The sequence below is a fragment of the Plectropomus leopardus genome, chromosome 21, assembly GCF_026936395.1.
Source record: "Plectropomus leopardus strain MGB_pleo_1.0 chromosome 21, ASM2693639v1, whole genome shotgun sequence".
Taxonomy (NCBI): Eukaryota; Metazoa; Chordata; class Actinopteri; order Perciformes; family Serranidae; genus Plectropomus; species Plectropomus leopardus.
The window spans coordinates 16,686,387-16,708,515 of NC_142196.1; the positions used below are offsets into that span (position 1 = coordinate 16,686,387).

Sequence of the window (22,129 nt, forward strand, 5' to 3'; positions counted from 1 at the left end):
ACTTGGAGCGACATCACTTTTGAGACTCCTTTCTTGAATATTTAAACCTTTAAACTCTGAGCAAATTGATGCAATTTCTTTCATAAACATGGAAAAAAGCAATTAGCAACTTGGTTAGAAATTTTCCACAAATTACGAGGAATTAGATTTAGAAAATTATTTAAAGAACACACACAAAATATTAAGGGAAAAAATAAAAAGCTATGTATATAATAATCATAATTACGTATTTCAGATGATGTACATTTAAGCACTTTTCCCATTTTTCTGGGACATTTTTGGGTCATTTCTTCTTTTGTTGCTCATTGCCTTCTTTCCATCTTTTTGAAAGAAACCAAGCCAGTATGCTCCGATTTCAGATGATTAAAGGAATAGTCTGATTTTTTTTCCCACTCTGGGCACCTGTCGATCAACACGGCAGACTCCGCCTACGTCTCACTGTAAGGTGACAGAAACACAATGGTTCCTGTTTTCAGGTGATTCTAAACTAATAAAAAACATAATTATGAATGTAATATCCCATTTCTGCCAACAGGTGCCCCTAAATCCCACACACTGGACCTTTAAGCTACATTTAGCAGCGGATTTACTTTAGCAGACTGGAAACAAGTGTAAATGACTGGCCTGGCTCACTTCAAAGGTAACAAAATATGTCTAAAGTTCACTAAATAAGCTCTTTATTTAAAAAAAAAAAAAAAGCGGGTCTTTTTACTGCTTTTATGTGGGTTATGTTCCAGACAATTTCTCCAGGAATTCAGCGAGCCAAAATCTAGTCATGCACATAACCCACTGTAAAACAGCGGACTGAGGTGCTGGCCAGTCGATATCATAACGGTTGGATAAGCTAGCTATTTAAGCCTTTGAAACCTGAGCAAATTGGCTTAATTTCACTCAAAACATGGGAACAAGGCAATGAGCAATTTAAGAAGGAAATTACCTAGAAATTCGGGGGAAAAAAATGTAAAAAGTACAAGAGCATTACCAAACAATAAGATAAAAAAGAAAAACAGTTAATAATAATAATAATGATAATTTACAAAAGTAAGGAAAGTATTTCTTGAAAAGTACTTCAGATGATTATGTAGATAAGTTACAATAATTATATTTTTAAGGACATTTTCCCCTAACTTTTAAAAATTCCAATTTCCTGCAATTTTTGGAAAAATTCTTGCCAAGTTGCTCATTGCTCTTCTCCATGTGTTTTCAAACCAAACCACTGTACTCAGTGTTCAACGGTTTAAATACATGTTAAGGAGTCTGAATGCAGCACAAGAAAACTGATGTCGATCGCCGTTTCAAAGGGTTAACCCTGTTTCCAGACTTTGTGCTTAGCTAAGCTAACAGGTTGCTCGCTCCATGCTCAGTGTGCCGTTATGAGAACGGTAGCAGATCAATCTTCTTGTCTAACTGTCCACCAGAAAGCAGATATAAACATTCACCAAAATGTTGAACTATTCCTTTAAGCTCATATTCGCCATTTCTCTGTCGTGCATTGATTGGTTGCAGCTATAGAAAGCCGATGCTCCTCCTCTACCTCTTTTTCCTCGTTGTCCTCTCTGACCTTCTCATCAAACATATCAACTGGCTACACACACACACACACACACACACACAGAGCATTGCCACACCAGTGAGATTCCTGTGATAAGGAGCTCTTTAGAGTCTTGTCTCTTTTCTCTGTGTGTCATGCTATGAAAGGGATAATGAAGATATCACAGTTTCATCCCGTGTAATTGCCTTCGGGTATGTCTGCACCTGCTCGCTGCTACGCACCACAATGATCTTTTGTCTCTAATACATCACTTCAAAGGTGCATCTCTCACTCTTTGTGTCGGATAAATCAGATTTTGTCCCTCTCCACTAACTTGATTTTGTCTGATGTAAAAGTGTTGTTATGTCCCTCTTTGCACAGCCCTCCACGCTTTATTGTGCCACAGGTATTTGGCGTCACATCTGTGTTTTACTGATGAATGCATTGCACAGCGGGCGAGTGTGTGCGTCTGACGTCGTGCACATGCGTGTGCGGGGCGCTGGCTTGGGAACAGTGTGTTATGACTCCAGCAGAGCGGTGGTGTGTGAAGCGTTGTAACATGTGTGTGTGTGAGGAGGAGATGCCAGCACCACGGGCCTCTCTCTTGGCCAGGCTTCCTGACTCAGCGCTTCCTCTCCCAGCTCATTGGCCCAGACACAAACTTCCTGGCAGAGCTTCAGTACGGACGCTCTAACCTCATCGCTGCCCCGCACCCGCCTCCAGGCAGCTCCTTTGATTATCCAAGCGCTCGTCAGAGTCGTCTCAACTTCAGACGACCGCCGGTTGATGTCTTCTTTCAACATCACTTCTGATTGGGCGACACACACACTCACACACAGCTCAACCAAACTGATAAAACACCCTGTTGTCCAGCATGCTCAAAGGACAAGCTGGGGAAAAGGACTTTGCAAATCATGCAGCTCAGGCAATCCTGCTCACGCTGTCAAATTTTAATGTACTGTGCATCGCCAAGATGCTGCTCATGCTGTTCTCATCCTTATTTTTGTTTGTGCATCCCAATTTCATGCTCGGGTAAACGCGTATCAGTTGTAGATTGACTTGTCACCTGTGGTTGCATTAACATATAGATGGAAATGTATTTAAAACTAATGGTGAAAGCTGGTGGAGAGCTGTGCCGGGGCAAGGCTGGGGCAAGTCCAAACTGCCAGATTAGGACAGGGAAAAGCCTACAGTGTGGAGGGGGAGATTGGATGTCTAGGATTAGAGCAGCACTAATGCTGATAATATTGTCTTTATTAATTGCAGCCAGCAGTGAATGCTGTGGTTAAGGAAGTTAAATGTTTTAATGGGCTGAGGGGAATAAAATAATTAGCTAAAGTAGTGGAAAGAGGAAACTGAATAACCAGCAGCTCATTTTAAAGTAATTTAGGATTTGCCTTTTGCTGTATCTGAAATGGTCCTGCTGTACATTTCACCTGAAATCTCATTCAGTTTAAGTTCGTTCTGTTTGTCATATAAAGTTCTTTTGAGTTTTTCTTCTTAAACACTTGCAAATATTCCTCAATGAAAATAATAATTGATTAATCAGCAGGTGGTTTTCTAAATTAAAGGGACAGTTCACCTCAAAATGAAAAATACATAGGAACTATTTCCTTGCAACCAAACTTTACCCACCAAGAGTGTCATTGGGCAGAAGAAAGTGTACATTTACTGCTCGCTCCCCAAGGACCACTGAGCTAACTGACAGCTCAGCCAGTGAGGACGTCATAAATGTTTACATCCTGCACGAGCCTCTCATCCACGAGTAGATGCACGCTTTCTTCTGCATGGTGATACAGTTGGTAGGTGTAGTTTGGTGGAAAGAAAATAGTTCCCACATGAAACTGCTTACAAGTCTGAGGATCATCTTGAGTAACCGGGTCATGAGACATTGCTGTTGAGTTTTTCCAAATGTATTTTTTGGTGTTTTGAGCACCGCAAGCCAAGCGATATCTAGTTCCATTATATCGGAGGTACAAGGTAGATTTATTTGTCATTTTTCTTAAACGTGGTTTAGGAAGAAATGAAATTTAAGTTGACCCACTGATGGGGACCAGTGATGTTTTGGGCAGTTTTAATCTCCCGCTGTAGAGCCTTCCTGTCCTGGGCTGTACACGAACCAAGTATTAAGTACTTTACCAAGTATCTCATAATATGAATTTTTGATGATATATGATATTCCACTAATCTTCATTACATGCACCACTAATTTACCGGATTATATAATCCCGTAGCCTAATATCACAAGGTGTAACTGCCCGCCTTAATACCGTTATTATCCGATAAACAGTGCCATCCCAGTGAGTATTAAACTCCTTTTTAATGTGGCTGTGCATGTGACCGTGCTCTGTGTGACCTCAGCAGTGAGCGTGCTGCCACCCGCCACTCTGGCTCCCCCCTTTTAGTCATGAACATTGATTTTTATTAGCATTTTTTATCATAGTGCTGTAATGATTGCCGCAGGGCTTGTTAAAAGTGAGACCTTGTCACTTGTGCTATTACCAATCTGGCTGGTCTGTGCAGGAGCAACATGTTTGATAACAGCATAATGTGAGTCCAGGCGCATTCAGATCCTCTCTTTGCTTGCATCAGCAGTGTCATCATCACACGCGCCAGATTTTCTTTTATTTTCTGTTTACTGACGTTGGCACAAATGCATTATTATGATGCAGGTACACATGCATGGGCGGTCAGGGTTGCAGACGTGTGGGTGGATGTGCTCGTGCATCTACTGTATATGCTTCTACCTCAAGGTCAGCGCTGGGTCTCTGTGCTGATTGGATTTAGAGAGGAGAGGAGGGAGTGCTGCAGACAGAGGAGAAATCTTCCACTAGACACATGGACGGATTATGAGACAACAGCACAGACATATAAAAGCCCACCCCCCACCCCTTTTATGTTGGAGCAAGACACCCAGACTACAAGGTTTTTTTTTGTGTGTGTCTTGTGGTTGTTTTACGTGTCTTTGAAGTGGTTTTCAGTCCTTTTTTTGTTACACTGCATCCCTTTATGGTCCTTTTGTGTCTTCTTTGAATCATTTTGCATCTTTTTGCAGTAATCTTGCATCTATTTGTGGTTGTTTAACCTCTCTTTCGAGTCATGTAGTCTCTTTTTGTAGCCTATTTTTTAGTCATTTTGCATCCCTTTGTGGTTTTCTATGTCTCTTTGTGGCTGTTTTGCATCATTTGCAGTAATCGTGCATCTCTTTGTGGTTGTTTTTCATCTCTTTGTGGCAATTTGGGGTCTTTTTGCTGTAATTTGCATCTATGCTCTCTTTGGAGTCAGTTTGTCCCTCTGTGGCCATTTTGCATCTTTTTTCAGTAATTTTGCCTCTATGTGGTTGTTTAAACTCTCATTTGTGTCCTTTTTTCTCTCTTTTTTAGGGGTTTTGTGTCTCTTTATGGCTGTATTGTGTTTTTACTGCAACTTTGCATCACGGTGATTGCTTTACCTCTCTTTGGAGTCATCCTGTGTGTGTTTGTTGTTGTTTTGTGTCTCTATTTGTCTTCTTTCTACATCTTTTTACATTCATTTTGTGTCCCGTATTTGGATGTTTTGCTTCTCTTTGTGACCGTTTTAAATCTTTTTGCAACAATTTTGCATTACTTTGTGGGTGTTTCGCATCTTTATGTCACATTTTTGTGTCTTTTTGCAGTAATTTTTCATTTCTTTGTGGCTGTTTTGCCCTTCTTTGTTTGTTTAGCTTCTCTTTGTGTTTGTTTGTCGTCCTTTGGGGCCTTTGTTGTCTTTTTGCCGTCATTTTGCATCTGTTTGTGTCCATGTTGCATCAGTTTGTAGTAATTTTTGATGCCTTTGTGATGGTTCTGCGTGTCTTTGTATTTGTTTTGTGTCGTTGTGGCTGTTATGCATATTTTTGCAGTCATTTTACAACTGTCATTTGATTTGCCTCTCCAACAAAAAATGTTGACAGGTGCTCTACAGTATACAGAGGACCTGGCCCAGGGGACCTTGGGTGCTCAACAGGGCCTGTTCACTAATCCATCCATGACTACACATACACACTGAAAGCAGCCAGACAACTTGGCAGACTCCTTTCTGTTATTGCCCGTCTTGCCCGGCCTGTATCCAGACCAGATAACACCTTTAGGATTAAGCCACAGTTCTCACCCAGAGCATCAGAATTCCCTCCTCTGGCTCAGAGTCTCTGGGACTGAACCTGTCTGTCGTTTGGCGTCAGCAGCAGGGAAGGTCTGGTGAGCACGCAGAGGACACAGTGTCAGTCATTACCCTGATGACTTTTTAATGGCTGTCTGATTGGACTCCGCCAGAAATGACATGCCCTTGTCCCATTCTGTTTGGTTGTGTTTACGCGTGACCTGATCCATATCCCGCCACGTAGAAGCACTTTGACGTTACTGTGAGGCCAGACTTACTGTTGTAACGATCTCTTTGTGGAGAGTGTGTGTTCGGGCCTGTCATGCTTTGCTGTCGTCTGCACTGATGATGAGTCAGGGATCTGTGTGTGTGTGTGTGCGTGTGTGTGCGTGTGTGTGTCTGTGCTCTCCTGCCATCTCCATACCAGTGAGTGAGATGAGGCCTGACACGGTGCCCACTCTCCTTCCTCCGGGTGTCAGTCACATCGAGCCCGGCACAGGGCCCCTCAGCAGGAGGCCTCGCTGTGAAGAGAGCTGCTGAGTGTGCTCTTTACTGTAGGTTGAAGTGCTCCGTGGGTGGAAGTGCCGCTAACCCCCCCACCCCCCACCTCCCCGCTGGGTGACAAGAGTGGCCGAGGCATGAGATCACGGGATTGCTGTCTTTATGACTGCGGATGGTTGGGTGATCTGTTTTTGGTCCCGATGGTCATTTCCAAGTAGAGTGGCTTCACTGCGCATATGGACAGTTTGACATTTGGCTGGTAGCAAGTTGCACTTGTTTGTGAGGTAATTTAATGAGAATGTTGTGGCCTGAATTCGATTTTTATAGTTGTCAGATTGAACTAAAAGAACTGCTTTCCAATAACCAATCAAAACAGCTTCAGTTCTAGTGTAAAAGAGTGATGAAGGCCCCCTTTGACTATTGAATTGCATCTCTTTGTGGTGGAAGGAATAAACAAAAATTCAGTAATTGCGTAAACATCATTTATCAGGCAAAAATGGTAAAACATTTCCCTGTTCCAGTTTCTACAAAGGGAAAGTTTGCTGCTTTTCTTCCTGCTATAAATCGTAGAAAGTTGAATATTTTTCGGTTTGGGGCTGTTGTTTGCGAAAAACAAACAATATGTGCTCTGGGAAATTGTGAAAGGGATATTTGTGACATCTGGTGAGCAGCAGTTTCTCTCTCCTGATATCATGACCCGGTTACTCAAGATAATACAAGATCTTGTTGTGAGCATGTTTCATGTAGGTGATAACAGCTGGAGTTATATCGGATAAATCTTCATTTCCCTGACTCAGCTGAGTAAACTCTTTGAAACTTTGAGATGTGGCTTTAAGCTGTAGAAAATAATAATGATAATCATTTTACCTTGTGACATATTTGTTACTTTTATTGTCAAATAATAATAGATTTGTGCTGGACAATATGGTGGACATCATAATGACAATGATGATATAATATCCTATATCAATATAAATTACAAGGAGGTAAATTTATGCAAAATTACACATCAAACTGACGTTCAAAGCAATGAAATCTTTTTTGTTGTTATGCATTGTATGAAACCAAACTGAAAAAACTTCTTATTCTTATTCAAAGTTGTTGGTCAGAATCATAGATTTAGTAAACAATAGCACAGTAAAAATATGTAGTCCTACATACAACATACAACATATAGTAATATGAAAGTATTTCTAACACAGATGCATATTTTCAGTCCAGCTTGAATTTGTTTTTCCCAGATATTTTTATATATATATACACATATATTATTATGAGCAACTGCACTCAGACTTAGTGGTGAATAATCCAAAAACCAGACTGTTCAAATCATTTGAAGGGTATATACATTTTGTAACAATACAGAAAACGATGGTGATATTAATCTGTCCTCTGTATCGCCCACGTATGTTTGTTTAAAAAGATGAGGAAGGTGATGCGAGAGGACGCCGAGTTCAGTCTGAGCAGCCTGTTGGCAGGCTGAGAGAAAGCTTTAACCCCCGCAGTGTTTTCCCCCTGGGACTCCCTCCTGCCTGAATACAACCTGCCCTCCCTCGCACTATTGATGTGTCCATGACTCTGTGCTGTGCTTTGACATTGGCCCCCGCTAATGGCTCAGTCTGTTCACCGCAAACAAGACAGTCAAGGTAGATGTTGTTTAGTTCCCTGCTTATAAATCTGCTGTCTTGCATGTTGAGTGCAAAATAGTAGCAGAATTAACATTTTAGCCAAGGCAGATTTATTTGTAGCATATTTTATACAACAGGACAATTTATAGTCGGGAGTCGACTGATATTGTTTTTTTAGAGCAGATACTGATACAGATTATTAGTAGTTAACGAGACATAGCTGGTATTTGGAACGGATATGCATTAACAATAAAAATGAAAATCTTTCTGTCAGTATTTAAATTGTTTAAAGCCCATTAGCAAATGTTTTTATCAAAATGGAGACTTTTAACATCATACACAGGAAGTTCCAGCAACTTTTTTTATAAAGTCAAGTGACACTTTGTCAGTGCTCAGTGCTGACACTTTCTTTGCAGTTTTTAATGAATTAATTTTATTGGTTATCATTAAGCTAAAATGCTGATACAGATAATTGGCAAAATGCCAAATATTGGCCCCGATAATCGGCCAGGCCAAACATCTGTCGGCCCCTAATTCAAAGTGCTTTACAGAGCAATAAAATATAAAATATATTAAGGATACAGATTTACAATAAAAGAGTAAAGAGAACAGATATAAAGGGTTATATTCATTACTAAATCTTAATTAAAATAGCAAAAGTGCAGACAAGAGGTGCAAAGAAAAAGAGTTTAAAAATAAGTTTGTAGTTATTACTACATAGAATAGGCAGTGTTATAAAGGAACGTTTTTTAACTTGACTTAAAAGTGGTCAGAGTTGGCTTGTTTTACATCATCTGGGAGGTTATTCCAGGTTTGTGCTGCATGATAACAAAAAGCTGCTTCACCATGTTTTGTTTTAACTCTTGGGGCGGTCAGTAGGACGGCCCCGGATGTCCTGAGCGTCCCAGAGGGTCCATATACACAAACATGTCAGAGGTATTAATGATTCCTGAGCCACAGAGTGATTTATAAGCAAGCAGCAAGATTTTAAAATCAATTCTTTGAGTGACAGGTAGCCAGTGTAAAGATTTTAGAAGTGGAATAATGTGGTCATATTTCCTAGTTTGTTTCAGGACTCTAGCAGCAGCATTTTTAATAAGCTGAAGTTGCTGAACAACTTGTTTTGAAATGCCAACGAACAGAGCGTTGCAATAATCTACTGCAAATAAAGGCAGTAAGGAAATGCATGCAAGAGAAAACACTAAAAAGGATGAAAATTTAAGACACTGTTCACTTTTACTACTTAGATTTACATGCGCTGCTCCTACAGGTGGCCTCACAGTCAGTGTCAGCTACATTATAGTGAACATACGGGGGAACTTTTAAAATGGCAGCTCTGCAGAGGTCACGGCACACATCGCCAGTCTGTGGCTGCACAGTGACGGAGATGCAGACTTTACTGAGTAGTAAATCCACACGGGCCCTCCGGTGCAAAGGTGTGGGGAAGAAAAGGGCATTCTCACCAGTGAAAGTCAAATTAGAAAGAGGGATTTCATTCTCCGCCTCGGCTCTGTCTGGCTCAGGTCCACGAGTCAGGCTGCTGCCAAGTGCATACCACCGACCCTGACATGGCTGAGCTGGGTGAAGATCTACCAGTTACTTTTATATCACAAGCCGTGACTGACACGTTGACTGTGAGCTCGCCTTGCACCAATGAGTCTGACCATCGCTGAAAAGCACCAGCAATCCAATAATTAGCTAACCCCATTTTCTTCCTCTCTTGGATGATGCAGCCTCCTCTTGAGCCAAGCAGTAATCCTGTGCATCATCCATCATGGCTCCATCTGAAACTGGATTAGCAGCAAAGTAGTTTCAAAGTTTGAAACTTTAAATTTTAATTAAAGCATCGCCATCAGGCTGATCAGGGAAGTGTTTTTTAAATGCCTGATTATCTTTCCAAAATGCATCAGCCCTCCAAAGTTGGGCAAATATGATGTCTGACACATACTTAAGTGAAACCCCATTAGAGCAGTTAAACAATGGACAGATTTGGTTTTGTGTCAGTTGTGACCTTTCCGAGTTGTGACTTTCAATTAGAGAGCATTCATCAGGCCAATTAGTATAATTTTGAGTAGAAAAAGGAATAAAAAAGTGCCATTTTGATGAGGTTGGATCAGTGATTAAATCTGCTGCTGAAGACGGCAGCCCTTTTTACACTTTAGGAGTACTACTAAGTCCCTTTTCTATACCACCTTTGCATTTTTACACGGAACCAAACCACGGTGGCATCAGTTCGCTCCCATGCGTGATTTTTAGATAGCATGCTGGCATCGCTGAAAAGCAAGAGACATGACAGGTGTGATGTCTAACACAGGGTGTCACCCTCTAGTGCATGGATACAGAACATGCTTTGCATGAGGGCCACAGCGTTGAATGGCGAGTTGGCATAATGGTGCAATATTCCCACCTTGAACCGACGGACCAAATCATCTTTGTTTAAAGTAACAAAAATCCCCATATCTTGTACATTAAATGATACGGCGCTGAGAAAATGCTGCCTTAATGGGTCAGTTTTTAGCCAGCTAAACATTCCACTTAAATACATAACTGTAGTTTTGCGCTTTATATAGAATATTTTCACCACTTTACTTTGCTGTCAGACAGCTCTTTTTAATGGTGAAATGAAGCCATTGTCTCAAAGCCACCAGACTACGCTGACAAAAACAGTAATTTTAGAACAGAGAAGCTGGTCTACTGCTTTCTGGACAGTTAGTGTGTATGACGAAGCGGTGAAAAAGTTCCAAATATAGCGTACACTTAAACTGATTGATGTTTTTTAGGTTGCTAAAATACTTTTTTGCAGCAGCTGCCACACAGAGCAGTACATCACTCAGCCGGTCTGCTGGTAGATTTGATTTATCAAAGATGCTAGCAAAGCTACAGTGCAAAAAACAAGCACAGCAGACGTCGGGTAAATAGCATCACAGTGTAAATTTTTAAAAGATACAGCTAAAAATGACACTAGAAATTACCAAGTTTGCTGATTTCATATCTCTGCAATCTAATGCCAGTTGTTTACCTGGAGTTGTGCGATGTCATGGTTATTTGGTCTGTATGTGTTCAGTTAGTAAAAAAGGCTGCAGGTTTCATTTAAACATTTGGGAAACATGAAATCAGGGGGTTTAAGGTCTTTCCTCTGGAAAATTTTGAGCATCAAACACTTAATTTCCTGCATTTTGGTGAATTATTATGCACCAGTTTTTGCCTTTTCTGCATCAATCTATGGTGGAAATGTCTTCAGTTTTGTCAAAATAAAAGCCCTCTGCTACTTTCTTGTTTTTATTTGGTGGGACAAAATCACGTTCTAAATACTGAGAGGGCCGTGTCCCCTATGTCCAACCTGAATTCTGAATATGAAGACGATTTTATGGCATAAATCCTGTTCTTCATGTTGTTTCTAGCCAAACTCTCATTTTCTATAGCATGTAAAGGGCACATTAAAATCTTAACAGTTAAATAAATAACGTTGTTGGATTAAAAGGCATCAACCTTGAGAGTTGCTGTGTGCAACAGTCCCTTTGTGGCCTCTACAATTCAAGTGGATCCCCTCGCATGTTGTGTTTGGCAGATTAAATGAGTGTGGAAGGGGAGCTTTGATTGAAGCCTGTTTAAATGACACCTCTTGTTGGGTGCGTCAGTAATCCCCCCGCTGCGTGTTTGTCACGGTCAGGCCAAATATGAATAATGTATTGAGAGACATCTGACTGAGAGGCTGGTTAAAGGTGGCGCTCCCTCTAATGACAGCAAACAAGCACTCTCCCTGACATTTCCAGGGAAAGAGGGGAGGTGGGGAGAAAAGGGGTGAGAGATAATGACAGACAAAGATCGAGGGAGCGGGGTGCGGTCTTTAATTGCAAGGTACTCGCTCAATTTGTTTGGTGAGAGTGGTGTTTGTGATGAAATGTGACAAGACGGCTTCATTTTTATTGCATATTGTGATGGACTTGACAGCTGCATGGCAACTATACCCATCTCCTATTGGATTAAATGATTTTAAAGCATCTGTCTGGATGAAAATAATGCAGTCATTCACAGATTGTAAGCCGTCTTTCATTCAGCAATAAATGAATGTTTTTTGCTGTAGAAAGACAAGATGTGCAATTTATTTTTTTAAAAAAAACCAAAAACAAAAGATCCCTGTATTTTTGCATTATGTTCATGCTTTAATTCTGAGCATTGTCAAACAGTTTTCACAAGAACAGTATTTACATATATGTCCTGTGAACTATATTCATATTTATAATAATGATAAATTTAAAATTATTTTACAGAATTATTACAATTAAAAAAAAAATTCAGGTCATTTTATTCTATTTGGGTCATTTTTTTCTTCTTTTGTTGCTCATTGCCTGCTTCCCTTTTTTTAAAAAAAATAAATAAATAAATTTGCCCACGTTTCAGAAGGTTAAATAAATATATTCATTGTATTTCCCATCTTTGCTAAGCAACAGTTTTGTGTGAAAGGCATCAAAAGCTCATCCCATATAGATGCCTGTCCCAAAATAACCCTTTTGAGGTTTAAGCAAATAAAAGCCCTGGCTATCAGGCTATCAATTGAAGTTTTAGGGTATGTAATGGGCAGCGTTCCCCAGACGTAAATCCAGAAGCTAGAAACCTTTTTGGCGTATGTGCCAGGTGAGCAATCCTCATTAGACTAAACAGGTGCCATCTTGTGGTATCCAGCTCTAATACTACATCCATGGTAGACACAGTTTTAAAAATATGTTAAGTTTAAGTTAGTCTCTACATAATTAGCTTGCAGCTTAGCTGTCTTTGTAGGTAGCTAGCTAACATCTGCTAACAAAAATTGAAAGTTAGCCCTGTTACTGTTACTGCACAGCACAGTTTATAATAACAACTGGTATGTTAAGCTACCAATCAAAATTTAGACACTGTGTGTTGTATTTTACACAGAATTAAACAAAAGTATGCTTTTCCTTTCTAGGTGGCATTTTCGACAGTTGATCTGTAGCTAGCTGGCTAATTAGCGACATCGCTCCATGTTGTCCCCAACTGACTTTTTAATGTTTTCATCTGGTAAGTTTTAAACAACCATGTAAAAATCCCTAAATATTCACTTAACTGCTATGTATATGATATCACAAACAGAGAGGCTAAAGCTACATGTCCTCCAAGGCAAAAAGTTAGCATCCCTATCGGTTGATTGGCTAATCGATGTAGAAGCTATGGGAACGAAGAAGCAGCATTGTTGTATCGCAGTGTGGACTTAGTTGAAAATGAATTGTAAATAATGCAGTTAAAATGTTTTTTGTTCTAAATTAAAAGGGTAATTATGAGGGAAGCTGAGTGAGACAGATTATTATGGTCAGCTTATGTGGATGATAGAAAACATGCAAATACATTAAGCACAGACAGGATTTTTGTTTGCTCAAATTGAATTATTCATCACCTGATAATAATTCGCCCAAAAATATAGCTTATATGCATGCAGAAAAATTAGGTTGTGCTCAAAATGCCCCTTTGCACACTCAGAATTGAGGCAGACAGTGGTGAAATCATTTGGGAACTCATTTGGAGTCCTGTTTTATAGGTGCATGTGGCAGACATCATTATTTTGCATTTCAAATCCCCAGGATCAAATTTTCAGACCCATTAATGATTGCCCAAACATCCTGAAGAGATATCAGAATAGGTGTCAAGGGATTAAGGAGATCACATAGTGATTTGTTAAAAGGAGAAAAATCTACATGAAAATACATCCTGCAGTGAAGCTTAAAAACATAGTTGGTTCGCTTATATCGACCCGAAGCTATCAATGTTTTGAATCTGTTATGTTCATCCTATAGAATTTAATCTTCTACACTGTTGTCCTGTGTGAATCTCAGAAGAAGATGCTGATCGTTATCACTAAAGCAGCATAACTTCCAGTCTGCAACTTACACTTGATCTGATTAAGGCTGCAGCGTTTTGCCCTTGGGCGACGTCTGTAGCCTTGCACAGGGAGAGATAACCCGATCTCCACTCCTCTCTGGCTAAGTCCAATTTAGCAGCTCAAAACTATGAATAAATCTAACACGTCCATAATTGAATTCTTCAAACAGGCCAGATTTTCAAGGTTAGGCCCAAATGCAAATCCATTTTCCAGTTTTAACAATGAAAAGTCATTTTCATTTATCTTAAAGACAATATATGTTTGGCAGCAGGGAAAGAAACAAGAATGATTAACTGTCTTTGTTGTGCAATTAAAACTCATTTATTGCAGTTTTAAGTAAATGCCTTAATAGTTATTGTCCTAAAATGAATTGTTAATTTAGTATATTGCCTTTTTTTTTTCTTTATTGCTGTATTTTCCCCAAATACAACGGTAAATATTGAAAAATAAGACATGTAGAGGTGTAATTATGGCTCACAGCTATATCATCTCCAGCCCAAACAAGGTTTATATGAATACTCGCTCCTATTCTGCCTTCAAGAGATGCCTAGAATGATAAATTCCATTAATTGTTTGCAGGGTTAGTTAGTATTTATTCGGCATGGTTTCCCTAATTATTTCTCCGGACGTGTTTTGTCTTGTGCATAATTCTCCATTCCTCGGGGACAGTGTAGTGAGTGGGTGTGCTGAGAAAGCCGGCTAATGGGGGGGAGATGGCACAGAATACCAATGCTCAGACCAGTCAGTCCTTGCAGAGACCAGACACTGTGTTTGTGTTTGTTGTGTGTGGTGTGTGTGTGTGTGTGTGTGTGCATTTGTGTTTTTTGCGCATGGTTGCACATCGCATATGCGTGTGAGTATGTGTGTGTTTGCTCTGTTTGCTGCTCTGTCCCCACTCACATCCCGTCTGGATCGAAACCCTGCCCTTCCTGTGCTAAAATAAACCCACCTTGGGAAGTTGAGGACCTTGCACAGAGCGCTGAGTGTTACACCTTTTAGATTTTACTCGTATCATGCAGCATGCATGCAGTCTGTGACTTGGTGCAGTGCACTTAACAGACTGGAAATCATAAGAACTGCTTTAGGATGTATTAATCTAAAACTTATTTCAGCAATAATTATACTTCTACTTTGAGGTCAGATTTTAGTACTGCAAAAAAAAAATGAGGAAAAATTATGAAAAACGTTATGTACAGCAGTATAATGCTTTTAAAATTCTGCTCTGCTTTTTTGAAAGGAGATCATAATGTTGTAAATTCTAATCTTTCTGAATTAACAAGGTTATTATTTTATTATTTCGGAAAAGCAAGAGCATGAAACATTTCTGCAGAGTCTGAGATTATAATCTTGTTATTTCAGAAAAACAACTTTTTTCATGAAAACTTTTCTCAGAATTCTTTTTTTTTTTCTCATGTGAATTCATTATGCTTTTGTAGTAATGTCAGTGAAATCAGCATTGCTTTTTATGGCTGAAAACAAACAAAAAAGTGGGAAACTTACCTTATTTCCGCAGCTCCATCTGCATGATGATGTGGTTGAGAGCTTCAACAAAAAGGGCTAGTCAACAGAACTTGTTAAACTATTATTTACTTAAATGTTTGTTTTAAAGGAGCAAATGAACAGCATCTATCAATGCCAAATACCACAAAAATTATAGCCTAAGTTTTTGCAATGCCTTGTTTGCACAGGTGAACAAACAAAATGAAAACAGCGGGCCAAATGTCTAAATCGTCATGGTCATGTTTATTAGTCATGGTACACAATTGCAGTGTTAAGCAGTTACGGAAAATGAATGAATGGATGTTTTGTGAAATAACAACAACAAAAACACCATAAGCATATAAACTAATATGATAAAAAAAACAGCAGCAACACACTGCTGTGGACATCTAATTGGCTTCCAGTCCAAAACTTTAAATGATCATATCCCCCCATGATAAAGTCCTTTCTATCGTAATCTTTTTCTCCGTCTTTCTCCCTCCATCATGTTCTCTGTCTGCAGCTCATAGTGGAGAAGACCACAGACTTCCCCTCTGCTGAGTTCTCCCTGGTGGAGGATGTGGCTCTGCACTTCACCTGTTTGATGGACAGGCTGAACGAGCAGCGCCTCTTCCAGCCTGACCTGTGTGACGTCGACATCGTTCTGGTGCGTCAGCACAGCACCTTCCCGGCCCACAAGGGTGTGCTGGCCGCCTACAGCCCTTTCTTTCACTCCCTTTTCGCCCAAAGCAAACAGCTGCGGCGGGTGGACCTGTCGCTGGACGCCCTGACCTCTCAGGGCCTGCAGCAAATCCTCAACTTCATTTACACCTCCAAACTGCTGGTGAGCAGCCGCACTGTCCGCGACGTGCTCAACGCCGCTACCCTGCTTCAGATGAGCGACATTGCAGCCTCCTGTCGCGACCTCATCAGCAGCCACTCGCTGAGAAGCACCTGCGCAGATATGGCCAATCAGGAAGGGCTCGGCGGTGGTGACCCAGCTGCTGTAGCGATGCCCTCCAGTCAGCTGTACTCGGAGATAAAACAGGAGTCAGAGCTGGGGAGGGTGTACAAAAGGGAAGGCAGCAGCCCGTTCTCTGTTAGAGTGGAGGACTCAGGAAAGACGGCCTCCCAGCAGAAGCAGTATTACCAGAAGGAGGACGGGGGGGCGAGCACAGGTGTGGCTGCTTTGTGCAAAGTTGAGAGCAATGGGGAGGAGTCAAAGACCGCGGACGGCCACGCCTCCTTCAACAGAGACCAGATCATTGTTGAAGTCAACCTCAACAACCAGACACTTAACGTGTCAAAGGGTTCGGAGAGCAAATCGGCAACAGCCGCAGAGGCTACCATGTTTGGACGTTGCCATGACGATGAAAGAGATTCAGAAGACGATGAGGACAACGAGGTGGAGAATGATGACACAGTTGGAGAAGAGGATGATGACCTGAACCTGAAGAGGGGGGACATACTGGGTCAGAGCAGCGAAGAGGAAGATGAAGAGGAAGATGAGGAAGAGGAGGAGAACACCCTAAACATTCCAGGCTTGGAGCAGCCGGCCATGTTGGATCGACCTCGCCGGGGCACCAGAGCCTTCGCCATGGCAGGGACAACCGCCTCCATGCGACAGACTCTTGCAGAGGCCACACTGGCCAACCAGCGGCAGGGCGGGAAGAGGACGCTGGATGCAGAGAGCCTGGGCCAGAAAGTGAGGCTGGAGGAGAAGCAACATTTCCCGTGTAAGAAATGCCCTCGAGTCTTCAACAACCGCTGGTACCTGGAAAAACACATGAACGTCACTCACAACCGCATGCAGATCTGCAACAACTGTGGGAAACGCTTCCTGCTGGAGAGCGAGCTGCTGCTGCACCAACAGACGGACTGTGAGAAGAGCATCCAGGTACGATTCAACCGCCATCCCCCACACTTTTTAAAATCTGCATTCTGCGCTCCCACTACACTTTAGAACTGTCATTTTTCACATTTAATGGATAAGCGGCAATCACTAGATTTGCTCGTTGGGGGCCCGAGTAAATCCATGCTAATATTTCATGTTGAATTCAACTTCAGTGAAATTTGACACACAAAGCTGTCTCCACAGTCCTGACCTTAGAGGGAATGGAAAGCAGTTATAAGTGGGTGTTAGCGGTTTTTCTGTCCAGTGGTCAATTCTGGACAGAAAAACCGCTAACTCCCTCTCAGTGGCTGTAGTGGGAAAGGCTACAGTTAGCAATTTTTCCCGAGGCAAATGACTCTTGTATTCACAGGTATTTATCCGCTCCAGCTCTAATCAGGTCCGATCAGCAGTGATGAAAACATGACATGCAGGTAGACGCACTCATTTTTTGCCCCTTTTCTCGCTGCACCAACTAGAACAGATCAACAACTATCACTGTGAGCACTCACTACACCACCAATAAAGGTGGGAATCTCGACGGACCTCAGGATTCAATTCAATCTAATTCATAATGCTGAGAATTGGGTTGAATTCAGAGGACTTCAATGGGATAATAAAACAATAACTGAGGCATCTTGATGTCAAAAAAAAATTTTTTAAAACATAGCTTATTTGTAATGATCCATAATTAAAACAAACTGGTGGACTTACTTGCCTAAAGTGTTGCTCTCCTCTTTATTCCCTTCAATTTTATAGAAACCAAGAAGCTTCCGTACTGTAGCTTTTAAGCCAAGAGGTGCAGGTCGGATTGTATCTATCTGCAGTTGCTCATGCTCAGCAATCCTCACCAAAACTCATTCGCTGTGTCCAAAATTTACAAACAATGCACTACATACCCAATGTTAGTGCTTTAGTTCGACATCCTTTTGTGTGAATAGACAGTGGTGTGTATGCTTTCAGATGCACTGAGCTAAGCAGCCTAGCTTAGAAATGAAACATTATGCACATGTTTACATCTGTTACATTTCACTATCCAATTGTTTCAGCTGTAAGAAGAGTACACACATTCTTACAAAATTGTAATTGCTGATCATAATGTGGAGAATTGGGTTGAATTCCCTATTACTGACTTTTACAACCAAACGTACTCTTTCATGAGAAAGTCAAAATGCATAAAAAAAATCAGTGTTTCTTCCACCCATGAGCACCGAGCCACTTTAACAAAATTTTGTGAAGATGTGATTTGCTGTGCTACTTTCTTACTTTAATAGGCCTTTACTGAAGAGACTCTGTAAAATCTCTGTAACCCTCTGGCCAGCTGTCATTAGCAGGATGAAAGAAGCTCAGAGTTTGTAAAAATGCTGACACACTCATCTGGGTCACCTTTTGCCCCCTGATTGGTGGAGCTACTGTAGATGGTGCTGAATGCAGCTTGACACAAAGTCACTCCTTTGGGCTGAAAGAAGAACATTCTTCTGCATGTTTTAGGGGAAAAACTTAGAATTTTTTGTTTCGATTCAGATGTGACAAGGTGTAATTATATTATTTTTTATATTTTATTTATATTATTATATTATTTATATTATTTTTTAAGGATGTAAACATCAGTCCAAGTTAAGACAAGTAAAGGACAATACTTTTGATACAATAATTGATATATGGTTAAGGATGTAAATCCAACATCTTCTATTGTCAAGAGTAAAATCAGTGAAACTAAATATCATTTTCATTGGGGTTATTGCATTAATGATACACGAATTAACTCAGCTTGTCTAATTACTTTTGCTAGGCTCTCATTATTATAGAAGCTTTATCATAATTTGTTCCCCCCTTCAGACACAAACGTATGCTCTGTGCTATAGTAGGAGTCTCAGCTTTTAAGGTTTTATTTGGTAAATAATTAGTACATGCACAGCTGCAATTATGTAAATATATTAACACCGATCACAGTCAGTAACTCAGCAGTCAGTAATAATAAATTCTGATATGTCTCAGTACCTCCACTCTGCAGTGAGCAGCTGGACTCCCGCTGTGGTTTTGAAGATCATTTGCTGCTTTAATCTACTGACTCTAATTGCTTTTTTGGTACAGTGCACGCCCAAGTATCTGTGTAAGCTCACACACCTGGATTGTGTTTGTAAAGTCTGTTCCAGATGATACCCAAATAGCTCCATTAATAACTATATTTTGCTCCCTCTTCTATTTTTTCTTGTAAGTGCGTAACGTGCGGCAAGGCCTTCAAAAAGCTGTGGTCGTTACATGAGCACAACAAGATCGTCCATGGCTACGCCGAGAAGAAGTTCTCCTGCGAGATCTGTGAGAAGAAGTTTTACACCATGGCTCACGTCAGGAAGCACATGGTCGGTGAGTGGCAGTGACATTAGCGATCCTGGTTGGTCGCTTTTTTCTGTTTGTTACTTTGGGCTTCCTTTTCCACTGATTGTTGTGCAGGATTTGTTTTGGGTGTAGCTTTCCTCTTCCACTTTTTGGGAGATAAGCATCTCATTTCCCAGACGGGCTTACCTCATTCCCTGTGTCCATTTAAGTTTCAGTGGTAAAAGTATGGAGGCAAATAAGGGTCATTTGAGCTTGTGAAATAAATCATTTCTCAGCCTGAAGTTGTATATCACATTTTGAATGCATGTGAAAAAAAACTGAACTGAGTGTGTTCATTTGTAAAAATATAAAATAATTTCTCCAAAATTCATGTTTATGAATGTGAATGTGCAGCTGTTGCAATATTTTGTTATTAGGCACAAACATCCTCTTGGAGGCCAAGATGAAATGAATAGATTTTGTTGGTTAAAGATCAAAGGTCAAGGTCACTGTCACTGTATTTCATTCTTGTAAATGCAATATCTTAAGAACACCGTTAGGTAATTTTTTTCAGATTTGGCATCAACATCCATTTGTGCTCAACAATGAACTGATTACATTTTGGTGGTCAAAGGTCAAGGTCACTGAAACCTTGTCTGTCTCATTCTTATAACAGTGTTATCGCAGGATTTTTTTTTTTTTCAAATTTGGCACAAATGTTCACTTGGACCCGGCGATGAACTGAATAGATTTTGTTAGTTAAAGGTCACCGTAACCTCACAAAACATCTTTTTGGCCATAACTTAAGAAGTCATACACTGTTTATGACAACATGTGTAATAGGATAAAATGTTGAAGTGATGACATTTTTAATCTAAGTGGTCAAAGATCAGCTTCACTGTGACATCGTAATCACCTGCAAAAACACTTTTCTGGCCATTATTCAACATCATATCTCAGGAACAGAAGGGGAAACACTCGGTCAGATACGGAACTGGTGACACTCATCTTGGATGCTCACCTTAAAACTGTTGTATAGATCTTCTGTGCTGCTGATGAGTGTGAAGCATCCATGTTTTCACTGACATTGATGTAAACTGTAAGTGCAGCTTGACTGTTTCGCCGATGTTTACGACCGTAAGGCGTAAATTCTAGTTTATATGTGTAGCTAAAATTTGCGCAGGAATATTGTCAACAGAGATCTGTGTATGCAACACTGAAGCTATGATCTACCCTATTTGCTTCCATATAAAAGAAGGGTTAGTACAAAGCATGGTAGGTATGTCACCGAATAGTATTTATACTTCTGACTGAAGAAGTGACTTTGGAGTTCAGTGTGGAAACTTCAGGGGAAATAGATTATTTACCAGATGAGACACATCCATTGTCCTTAGCATCGTAATTAGCCAGCAAAAAAGCATCAGCGTTGTTCTTTAAGTGCTATTTTAGAGCAGCAGTTTGCTTATTTGTCCTCCCGCTGTTATTGAGTGCCTCAGTATTGAATACCATTAACTTATCTTGTGCTCTGTGTGTTTGTGCGTGTGTGTGTTGGGGTGTGTTTAGCCCATACGAAGGACATGCCGTTCACCTGTGAGACGTGCGGGAAGTCGTTCAAGCGCAGCATGTCCCTGAAGGTTCACTCTCTGCAGCACTCAGGAGAGAAACCCTTCAAGTGTGAGGTTTGAGCTCCGTTAATACACTCACTGCTGCTGCTGCTGCTGCTGCTGCTGCTCTCCACTTGACTCACATGAAGAGTTTCACTGCAACTGAGATTTCCACCAGTTTAAAACCAGTCATTTCTGAAATGATTGGTGTCTACATTGTAATTTTGAGTAATAAGTTTCTTTATGGCCGCTGCTTGTAGAATATTTATGTTAAAGGTACAGTTCAACCAAAAATCAAAAATATATATTTCTGATCTTACCTGTAGTTCTATTGCTAACTGTAGTATAAATTATTTTGGTGAGATGTCCAGTATTGGAGACATTGGCTGTTAAGATTTTCTGCCTTCTCTCCAAAATATTCACATTAGATGGCACTCGGCTTGTGGTGCTCAAAGTGCCAAGAAAATACTTTTGAAAAACTCAAAAATAATGTTGCTGACCAGAAATCAAAGTGGGGGAAAAAAGGTTAAGGTTAAAAAAAGTTATGTTACCTGCTGCTGGCTGGAGTGTCATATTTACCGTACTATGTCAAACTACTCCTTTTAAAGAAAAGACTTTTTCTTTTGTTTTTAAATCATTTGAAGTTTTGAGACACGAGACTTCAAATTTTCACAGTTGGGCTGTTTGCCATATGGGATCTATTCACATATTCTGGGTTGCATAACTTAATGCGTGCAATCAATAAACTTCATATTTCACAATAAATACTTTTGATTTTATCACTGAAATCTGTCAAAATGTGTTTTACAAGAACAAATCTCGCATATGAGATTTGAATTAAATTTGCCACAAGATTGAAATGTCTGAGTTATGGATCAGTTTTATTTAGCACCACATTTTCCACGAATGGAATGGACTAAAACCCGCAGAGTACTCTTGTGACTATCATTTATGGAGCTATTTTATGATTTTTCAGAGTTTGTGTAAAAATGCTCATTGTGTGCCATTTCAGAACTGTAGTGAGCGCTTCCAGTACAAATACCAGCTGCGTTCCCACATGAGCATCCACATCGGACACAAGCAGTTCATGTGCCAGTGGTGTGGAAAGGACTTCAACATGAAACAGTACTTTGACGAACACATGAAGACACACACTGGTGAGTCACT

At 40.4% G+C, this 22,129-nt stretch overlaps 1 protein-coding gene across 1 annotated transcript in view; it reads left to right on the top strand.

The window, feature by feature from the left end:
• The window catches only part of zbtb47b (zinc finger and BTB domain containing 47b), a 34,491-nt gene that overhangs the window by 3,224 nt on the left and 9,138 nt on the right, over positions 1-22,129 (top strand). The window contains exons 2-5 of the mRNA XM_042510166.2: positions 15,672-17,045; positions 19,259-19,406; positions 20,922-21,037; positions 21,975-22,119. Coding sequence (XP_042366100.1) covers positions 15,672-17,045; positions 19,259-19,406; positions 20,922-21,037; positions 21,975-22,119 — 1,783 coding nt within the window. The remainder of the gene's footprint in view (positions 1-15,671; positions 17,046-19,258; positions 19,407-20,921; positions 21,038-21,974; positions 22,120-22,129) is intronic.